The 10,000-nt window shown below is 46.0% G+C and overlaps 1 protein-coding gene across 3 annotated transcripts in view; it reads right to left on the bottom strand.

Moving 5' to 3' along the window:
* The window catches only part of LOC143289585 (uncharacterized), a 36,044-nt gene that overhangs the window by 22,730 nt on the left and 3,314 nt on the right, over positions 1–10,000 (bottom strand). For all 3 annotated transcript variants that reach the window (XM_076598615.1, XM_076598617.1, XM_076598616.1), the window contains exons 3-5: positions 9,398–9,643; positions 8,277–8,925; positions 4,440–4,526 (exon numbers count right to left, since the gene is read on the bottom strand). In XM_076598615.1, coding sequence (XP_076454730.1) covers positions 4,440–4,526; positions 8,277–8,925; positions 9,398–9,643 — 982 coding nt within the window. The remainder of the gene's footprint in view (positions 1–4,439; positions 4,527–8,276; positions 8,926–9,397; positions 9,644–10,000) is intronic.

The following is a 10,000-nucleotide window of genomic DNA, read 5'->3' as shown; positions in this document are numbered from 1 at the left end:
CATGTAGCCCAGTCCTGGAGCATCTGTCTGTCTGTCTCTGTCTGTCTGTCTGTGTCTATCTGAATTTCTGTCTCTCTCTTTCTCTCGGCCAGTCTGTCTGTCTGTCTCTTTCTTACTCTCTGTCTGTCTGATACACATTAGTGGGCTTTTAAATGTATGACTGCTTTTAACGCCCACCATGTAGGCAATCATACTTCATTTTCAGGGGTAAAGGTGGGGGGAGGAGGGGGGGGGGAGGCAGTGGCATGTATGCCCAGTATGTTCTTGTTTCCATCACCATCCGAACGCTGACATGGATTACGGGATCTTTAACATGTGTATTATTTTGATCTCCTGCGTGTGTATCATACAAGATGGGGGTTCAGGTGCTAGCAGGCTGGCACATCTGTTGACCTGGAAGAGGACTGGAAAAATCTCCATCCTTTACCCACCAGGCGGCGTGACCAGGATTTGAACCTGGGACACTCAGATTGCAAGTCCAACACTTTAACCACTGGACTGAAGCACCCATCACCTTGTGTACTACTCACATGCTTTAAGATCATTACAGCCTCTTGGAAGTGGTGATCTAGGCAATCTTAAACATACAGACAGGTGCAACAGCTGAGTGTTTAAAGCGTTGGACTTTCAATCTGTAGGCCCCGGGTTCAAATCTCAGTAATGGCGCCGGGTGGGTAAAAGGGTGGAGATTTTTCCGACCTCCCAGGTCAACATGTGTGCAGACCTGCTTGTGCTTGAACCCCCTTCGTGTGCAAGTAAGCCAGCAGATCAAATACACACATTAAAGATCCTGAAATCCACGTCAGCATTTGGTGGGGTTTGGGAATCAAGAACATAACCAGCATGCACCCCCCTGAAAATGGCAGGGTAAAATCGGTCATGCACATAAAAGCCCACTTGTGTACATATATACCAGTGAACATGGGAGTTGCAGCCCATGAACGAAGACGAGGAAGAAGAAGAAGAAGAGGAGGAAGAAGAAGAAGAAGACGAGGAAGAAGAAGACGACGAGGAAGAAGAGGAGGAAGAAGAAGAAGAATCTTAAACACACATGTCAACATGCTGCATACTACTCACAAGGAGTGGTACCCTGGGTCATCTTACACACACACTGTGTAAGTACTACTCACATGCCTTTACTTCCAAGATAATTAGCTTGCTGCTCTGCATTTATTTTATCCAATGCTTTCAACTTTGATTTTGTTGGACTGGTATCACAAAACAAAGAGTGAGGGGTATACTGTATAGTAAACACACACACACACACACACACACACACACACACACACACACACACACACGCATGTGCATACACATGAACACAGACAGCGTAATGGAGTGATGGCCTAGAGGTAACGCGTCTGCCTAGGAAGCGAGAGAGAATCTGAGCGCGCTGGTTCAAATCATGGCTCAGCCGCCGATATTTTCTCCCCCTCCACTAGACCTTAAGTGGTGGTCTGGACGCTAGTCATTCGGATGAGACAATAAACCGAGGTCCATGTGCAGCATGCACTTAGCGCTCGTAAAAGAACCCACGGCAACAAAAGGGTTGTTCCTGGCAAAATTCTGTAGAAAAATCCACTTCGATAGGAAAAACAAATAAAACTGCAGGCAGGAAAAATTACAAAAAAAAAATTGGGTGGCGCTGTAGTATAGCGACGCACTCTCCCTGGGGAGAGCAGCCCGAATTTCACACAGAAATCTGCTGTGATAAAAAGAAATACAAATACAAATAATGAACTCTTTTTACCTTCACAAATTGCTGTGATCATTAACCTTTTCTTTCATCAACATATATATATTAAATACAATATAATAACATTTATAAAAAAAAAAAAAAAAAAATCACCAGCTCTGGGGAAACAAACACATGATATGCAAAGTATATAATACAGAGAGATGATCAAAAAAGCTGTACCTTATAAATGTTGGAACACATTTATTCATCTTCAGAACGAAAACACATCATTGTAACGCTCACTAACCCAATGTGCCTAGGAAGCAAGAGAACTTCAGAGCTGCACTCAAATCCCACACTCGCCAAAATTTCCTTCACCTCCACTAGACCTTGAGTGATACTAGTCTACAGATGCTTGTCATTCTAATGAGATGATAAACTGAGGTCCTATGTGCAGCATACATGCATGTACAAACACACGTAAAAGAACCCATGGCAACAAAAGCAATTTTCCTGACAAAATTCATGAAGCAAAATCCACTATGATAGTGAAACATTATACACTTCCAATCAGAAAATAAGAAATTAAAGGAAAAGAAAACAAGAGGCAAGGCCTTCAAGACTCACTTGTGATACACTTAAAAAAAATTTTTTTTAATCTAATCGTTAAAATGTGTTCTGTATTTGTCATTATAAAGCTTCAGGTTAAAAAAAAAGAAAAAAAAGGCCTGACAGCTGATTTGAACCTCGCGTGTTCGAGTGAGAAGAAATTGTCTTACCCATTACACTATCATGGCTCCTTAACTGATACTCGAAAATTTAACATTTAAACATGCTTTTTTAAGGGCGATAAATGGATTGCGGCATTCGCAGTGAGAACGCTGTTTAAATCATATTATTCTGGTGTATCTTGGGCATTCAAAAAATCTTTAAGGGCAATTAAAAATTCTTTTTAAGTCCGCGGTAAAGGAGACATGGCTATCACCGCAATCACACTGCAACATTTAGCCGTTTTCTCTGGATCTTGATAGATGTACAAGTTTAGTTACACGTACCCGCCGAGAATGTACGACATGGTCGATTCAATTTCTCTTTTATGTTCATTCTAGTTTTATAGTTTTAAAGTTGATATGAAAATTGAGTATTTTGTTAAACTAATAACATGTAGAGCCAAGTACAAGTACTTCTAAACATCGTATGAAGTGAAAAGGACTTAATTTTGAAAAAAGTAAAGACTGGAAATTTTAACATTTCATCAAGGGTATTATTACTATTAACTCTCATGGTTTATTATTTTTAACTGTGAATTCCAACTGATTTTATTGATATTTTTATGGCAGTTTGGAGCATAATCCAGTAAGTGATGAGACGTTCACAAATCTTTCTCTGAATAAATATTCACGGTCTCCTTCTCCAACTTTCCATCACATGTTATCGTGTTTTGTCGATTGAATATGGATTGAACGGGCAGGTCAACTACTTGAAACAAAATATTGCCCTTCGAGCTTGTGAGCACGCACTTTGAATATGTATAAATATGTGTACGCAATTGATTTTTGCCCATGACCTTCAGGGCTCAGCCAATAGATCTATAAAGTCCACTCGTAGTATTGATTTTAGTATTTTCCGAAAAAGACCACTTGGGCAAATGAACATAGTGAAAGCCCTGTACACTGAGAGTAAAACACACAAGCTTTTTATGTATTGAGTATGCTTTCAAAATGTAATGTTTAAGACGAGAAAGATCAGTTTAAAGCAAATTAACCCCCCTAGCATTAATTACAGATTAATTTCTGCACCAAAGACATGCAAAATAAATATAACTTCCATGCTTAGCAAAAGAAGTTCCTGTTTGAACAAAAAATGATAAAAAATGACTGCTCTTGTTGTTGTGTCAGAATATCAGATCAAAGTGCCAAGTTTAGAGAATAAAAAATATATAAATATAACAGTAAATGCAGTTTGCATATAATTTGGCTTCTTTTTAATTTTTTTTGTGTCCATCCCAGAGCTGCAATATTGTTTTAAACAAGATGACTGGAAAGAACGGAATTTTTCTGATTTTTATGCCAAATTTGGTGTCAACTGACAAAGTATTTGCAGAGAAAATGGCAATGTTAATGTTTACCATGGACACACAGAGTCGGTGACAGACACACACACACACACAGACAACCGAACACCGGGTTAAAACATACTCTGTTTACACATCTCATCTCATCTATCCCTTGACCCGTGGGTGGGTCGTTGGGGCACCATGGATGACTGCCTGGTCAGCTCGCGCCACCTGCCTCGGTCCTCAGCGGCCCTTTGAGTTGTGGCAAATGGCAGGCCCGTCCACTCTTTGATGTTGTCCTCCCACCGCTTTCTCTGTCTGCCTCTCTTCCTCCTTCCTTGTACGGTACCCTGCAGGATGGTCTTGGCTAGGCCGTCTGATCGTGTGACGTGTCCATACCAGCGGAGCTTGCGTTCCTTCACTGTGGTTAGCAGGTCTTTGAATGGGCCAATGGCGTTTTGGACTCTTCTTTTCACTTCCTCATTTGTTTACACAAGTGAGTCAAAAACAAGAACAACGTAGCACTGCATAGTAGTGACATACTCTCCCTGCTGACAGCAGTCCCAATTTGACAGAGACAGAGAGATCTGATGTGAAAAAAACATTATATACCATATAATCCGATCCAAAACTAATAGAGTATGAATGATACAATACACAATATTGTAATTCTTATCTTTAGGTCTTCACCACTGCAATGCTCACCTGCATCACTGTAATGCTTGGTCAGGTTGGTCAAAAACGCCAACGCCAACTCCACAGTGGGTTCATTGAGTGGAGGCGGACGCACACCTGCAGTGAACACAATACTAATATTACAAATTAGTAATAATAAGCTGTAGACACAATAATAATATTAATGATGGAAAGAAAAAAAATCTTATTTTTATACAGCGCTATAGCATGGAGTGATACTGAGGCAGAGCTGAAGCAGCAAGGGACCAACTGGACTGGAAGGGCCAGAACAGCCCAGAACAGAGTGCGATGGCAAGGGGTCGTCGATGGCCTATGCTCCACCAGGAGCGATGGGCAATGAATAGCATGGAGTGATGGCCTAGAGGTAACTCATCCGCCTTGGAAGCCAGAGAATCTGAGCGCGCTGGTTTGAATCACAGCTCAGCTGGCAGTATTTTCTCCCCCTCCACTAGACCTTGAGTAGTGGTCTGGACACTAGTCATTCGGATGAGACGATAAACCGAGGTCCCGTGTGCAGCATGCACTTGGCACATGTAAAAGAACCCACGGCAACAAAAGGGTTGTTCCTGGCAAATTTCTGAAGAAAAATCCACTTTGATAGGAAAAACAAATAAAACTGCATGCAGGAAAAAATACGAAAAAATGGGTAGCACTGTAGTGTAGCGACACGCACTCCCTGGGGAGAGCAGCCTGAATTTCACACAGAGAAATCTGTTGTGATAAAAAGAAACACACACACACACAAAATAATATAAGCATAAGCAAACTCTAAGTCTAAGCGCTTTAGAAATCCAATACTTAAAGTGAAACAAAGATGCACATAAAAAATAGTAGAAATATTTGAAAGGGTAAAAGACTAATAGAACAAAATCATTCATATTATAAAAACACAATGCACAAAATCCACAAAGTAACATACTCTAGGAGCGGGCAACTCATGTGTGTGTGTGTGTGTGTGTGTGTGTGTGTGTGTGTGTGTGTCACATCATACAGGTCAGTGATGTGGAAACATGCAACTGACATACGTGTTCAGAATCTGTTATGGCATCCATATTTTGATTTATAATTATATCTTTAAAAAAATGAAAGATGATGACGGAAATAAGCTAGAAAATACAGACAGATGTAAATGACATGTATGGTACATAGATCTCTGTGTGTGTGTATTCTATCATATGTGTGTGTGTGTGTGTGTGTGTGTGTGTGTGAGTGTGTGTGTATTCATATTTTAGTTCTATACTGCAGTCAGTCACTACAGTATATGCTTTCACACACACACACACACACACACACACACACAATCACATGGTGGGTGGAGTGGAAGGCTTGTGGAGCAAAACAAGGCAAGGGTGGGATAAACAAAGTTGGGGTGGAAGGTTTGTGGGGTAGAACAGGTATGGGGAGGAAGGTTTGTGGGGTAGAACAGGGATGTGGAGGAAGGTTTCTGGGGTGGAACAGGGGTGGGGTGGAATGGTGTGGAAAGTTTGTGGGGTAGAACAGGGATGGGGTGGAAGGTTTGTGGGGTAGAACAGGGATGGGGAGGAAGGTTTGTGGGGTAGAACAGGGATGGCGTGGAATGATGTGGAAGGTTTGTGGGGTAGAACAGGGATGGGGTGGAAGGTTTGTGGGGTGGAACAGGGATGGGGTGGAATGATGTGGAAAGTTTGTGGGGTAGAACAGGGATGGGGTGGAAGGTTTGTGGGGTAGAACAGGGATGGGGAGGAAGGTTTGTGGGGTAGAACAGGGATGGGGTGGAATGATGTGGAAAGTCTGCGGGGTGGAACATGGATAGGGTGGAATGATGTGGAAGGTTTGTGGGGTGGAACAGGGATGGGGTGGAATGACGTGGAAGGTTTGTGGGGTGGAACAGGGATGGGGAGGAAGGTTTGTGGGGTGGAACAGGGGTGGGGTGGAATGACGTGGAAAGTTTGTGGGGTGGAACAGGGATGGGGAGGAAGGTTTGTGGGGTGGAACAGGGGTGGGGTGGAATGACGTGGAAGGTTTGTGGGGTGGAACAGGGATGGGGAGGAAGGTTTGTGGGGTGGAACAGGGGTGGGGTGGAATGATGTGGAAGGTTTGTGGGGTGGAACAGGGATGGGGAGGAAGGTTTGTGGGGTGGAACAGGGGTGGGGTGGAATGACGTGGAAGGTTTGTGGGGTGGAACAGGGATGGGGAGGAAGGTTTGTGGGGTGGAACAGGGGTGGGGTGGAATGACGTGGAAGGTTTGTGGGGTGGAACAGGGATGGGGAGGAAGGTTTGTGGGGTGGAACAGGGGTGGGGTGGAATGACGTGGAAGGTTTGTGGGGTGGAACAGGGATGGGGTGGAATGACGTGGAAGGTTTGTGGGGTGGAACAGGGATGGGGTGGAAGGTTTGTGGGGTGGAACAGGGGTGGGGTGGAAGGTTTGTGGGGTGGAACAGGGATGGGGTGGAAGGTTTGTGGAGTGGAACAGGGATGGGGTGGAACAGGGATGGGGAGGAAGGTTTGTGGGGTGGAACAGGGATGGGGTGGAAGGTTTGTGGGGTGGAACAGGGATGGGGTGGAATGATGTGGAAAGTTTGTGGGGTGGCACAGGGATGGGGAGGAAGGTTTGTGGGGTGGAACAGGGAGAGGGTGGAATGATGTGGAAAGTTTGTGGGGTGGAACAGGGATGGGGTGGAATGATGTGGAAGGTTTGTGGGGTGGAACAGGGGTGGGGTGGAATGATGTGGAAGGTTTGTGGGGTGGAACAGGGATGGGGTGGAAGGTTTGTGGGGTGGAACAGGGGTGGGGTGGAATGATGTGGAAGGTTTGTGGGGTGGAACAGGGGTGGGGTGGAATGATGTGGAAGGTTTGTGGGGTGGAACAGGGATGGGGTGGAATGATGTGGAAGGTTTGTGGGGTGGAACAGGGGTGGGGTGGAATGATGTGGAAGGTTTGTGGGGTGGAACAGGGGTGGGGTGGAATGATGTGGAAGGTTTGTGGGGTGGAACAGGGATGGGGTGGAATGACGTGGAAGGTTTGTGGGGTGGAACAGGGAGAGGGTGGAATGATGTGGAAGGTTTGTGGGGTGGAACAGGGGTGGGGTGGAATGATGTGGAAGGTTTGTGGGGTGGAACAGGGATGGGGTGGAAGGTTTGTGGGGTGGAACAGGGATGGGGTGGAATGACGTGGAAGGTTTGTGGGGTGGAACAGGGAGAGGGTGGAATGATGTGGAAGGTTTGTGGGGTGGAACAGGGATGGGGTGGAATGACGTGGAAGGTTTGTGGGGTGGAACAGGGAGAGGGTGGAATGATGTGGAAGGTTTGTGGGGTGGAACAGGGGTGGGGTGGAATGATGTGGAAGGTTTGTGGGGTGGAACAGGGATGGGGTGGAAGGTTTGTGAGGTGGAACAGGGATGGGGTGGAATGATGTGGAAGGTTTGTGGGGTGGAACAGGGGTGGGGTGGAATGATGTGGAAGGTTTGTGGGGTGGAACAGGGATGGGGTGGAATGATGTGGAAGGTTTGTGGGGTGGAACAGGGATGGGGTGGAATGATGTGGAAGGTTTGTGGGATGGAACAGGGGTGGGGTGGAATGATGTGGAAGGTTTGCGGGGTAGAACAAAGTTGGGAAGAGACAGAGCTTAAGATTTGTAGGGTGGCAAAAGGTTGGGGTGGGATGGGGTGGGTGGTTTATAGGGTAGATCAAGGTTGGGTAGTGCATCACAGGAGAGCACGCAGACTCTTGACAGATATCTAGAGACACTTTGATATTGATCAATACACCACACACACTACTAACAAAGCTCCACTGTACAACACAAGACAAAAAAAATAAAACTAAATTAAAAAAAAACAAAATTAAAAAAAAGAAAAAAACGCCTCACCTGCCAGACAGCACAGTTTGGCCTGAGGCGCAACATCCCCAAGCTGCACAGCAGTGCTGCCCATCTCGTAGACATACCCGACCTTCACCTGCCTCATGACCCCGTAATCCAAAGCCAGCACTGTCACTTCATCCTCCCCTAAGCACATCACATGCCCCCGAATCACGCTGGGCATGTTCAAACGCTTCTTCACCACTGCAACCACCGTGCTGTCCAAACGAGGTGTGATCGGCTTCAGGGACGGCAGCGACGAAAGCAACACTTTCGAAATTCGCTCGACCGTCTCCACCGCATCCTTGCCGATGTACGCCCAGAAGTAATGGCCGCCGATGGTGTTCAGGAAAACGACGTCTTCAGCAACGGCTCCTTCCTGATCGCCCGGAGGCGGGGCCTTGGCTGGATGCTGCTGCCTGAGGATGCTCATTAGGTCTGCGACGGAGCTGTTTACCGACCGATCCTTCATCTCTGAATGCTCTGGCCAGGCCAGGCCATCTGTGATGAGCTGAGTGGTGATGGTCTGAACGCTTTGCTGCCGTCGTTGTTGTCTCCCTTTGGACTGGAGGGTGAGGGAGCACTGGTGGAGATGGGGGATGGAGCCGTACTTTATGTATAACATCCAGGGCCGGTAGACGGTTATGTCACCCCAGATCTGTTAAAAAAAAAAAAAAAAAGTAAATAAATAACTACAGACTGTCAGACTACACCCACCCACCCACACCTACACCCACCCACACACACCTACACCCACCCATCCACCCATACACACCTACACCCATCCACCCACCCACACACACACACCTACACCCACCCACACACCCACACCTACACCCACACACCTACACCCACCCACCCACATCCACCCATACAAACCTAAACCCATCCACCCACCCACACCTACACCCACCCACACCCACATACCTACACCCACCCACCCACACACCTACATCCACCCATACAAACCTAAACCCATCCACCCACCCATCCACACCTACACCCATCCACCCACCCACCCACACCTACACCCACCCACACCTACACCCACCCACACACACACACCTACACCCACCCACACACACACCCACCCACCCACACACACAACTCATTCCCTTCTAACACCGTACCGCTTTGGTCAAAGGCACAGTCCGGACGCTCTGCTGACGAAAGGAGACGCCGCGACACAGACCGTCCAGCGCGCTGGAGAAACATAGGGAGAAGCGATAGAACCAACTGTTGATGTCCGTGAAGCTGGAGACCAGGGTCACCAGCTCCTTCTCAAGAAGCGGCAGCGGAGAATGCCTCCTGGGGTGCTCTGCGTCCACCCGTGAGAACCACCACAGGATCTCCATGGCCAGAGGATAAACGACCAGCTTGCATACAAAATTATTTTCAAAAATTTTAATAAATGCAAAGTAGGTTCTCTTTTCTATAGATCAATATTATCATGACATGATCCATGTTTGACACCAAGATGAGAGAAGCAATGTTCAATGAAAGTAAGCACCATGAATAATTGCAGCAAATGATAAGCACAGTGCATACAACTAGTACACGCTGTATTCTGATTGAGAGTCAACATACAGGACCTACAGTCTGGATAGGTAGATCTATCTATATAATAGAGACAAATGATCTATCCATGCATGCTTAACATACCCTTTAAGACAAGACTGATATCAAATGTTTATGTAAACTATGTGTATAAAAACATATAAAAATAAATACAA

This window comes from Babylonia areolata, chromosome 14 (assembly GCF_041734735.1).
Source record: "Babylonia areolata isolate BAREFJ2019XMU chromosome 14, ASM4173473v1, whole genome shotgun sequence".
Taxonomy (NCBI): Eukaryota; Metazoa; Mollusca; class Gastropoda; order Neogastropoda; family Buccinidae; genus Babylonia; species Babylonia areolata.
This window is presented reverse-complemented; position numbering and strand designations above follow the sequence as displayed.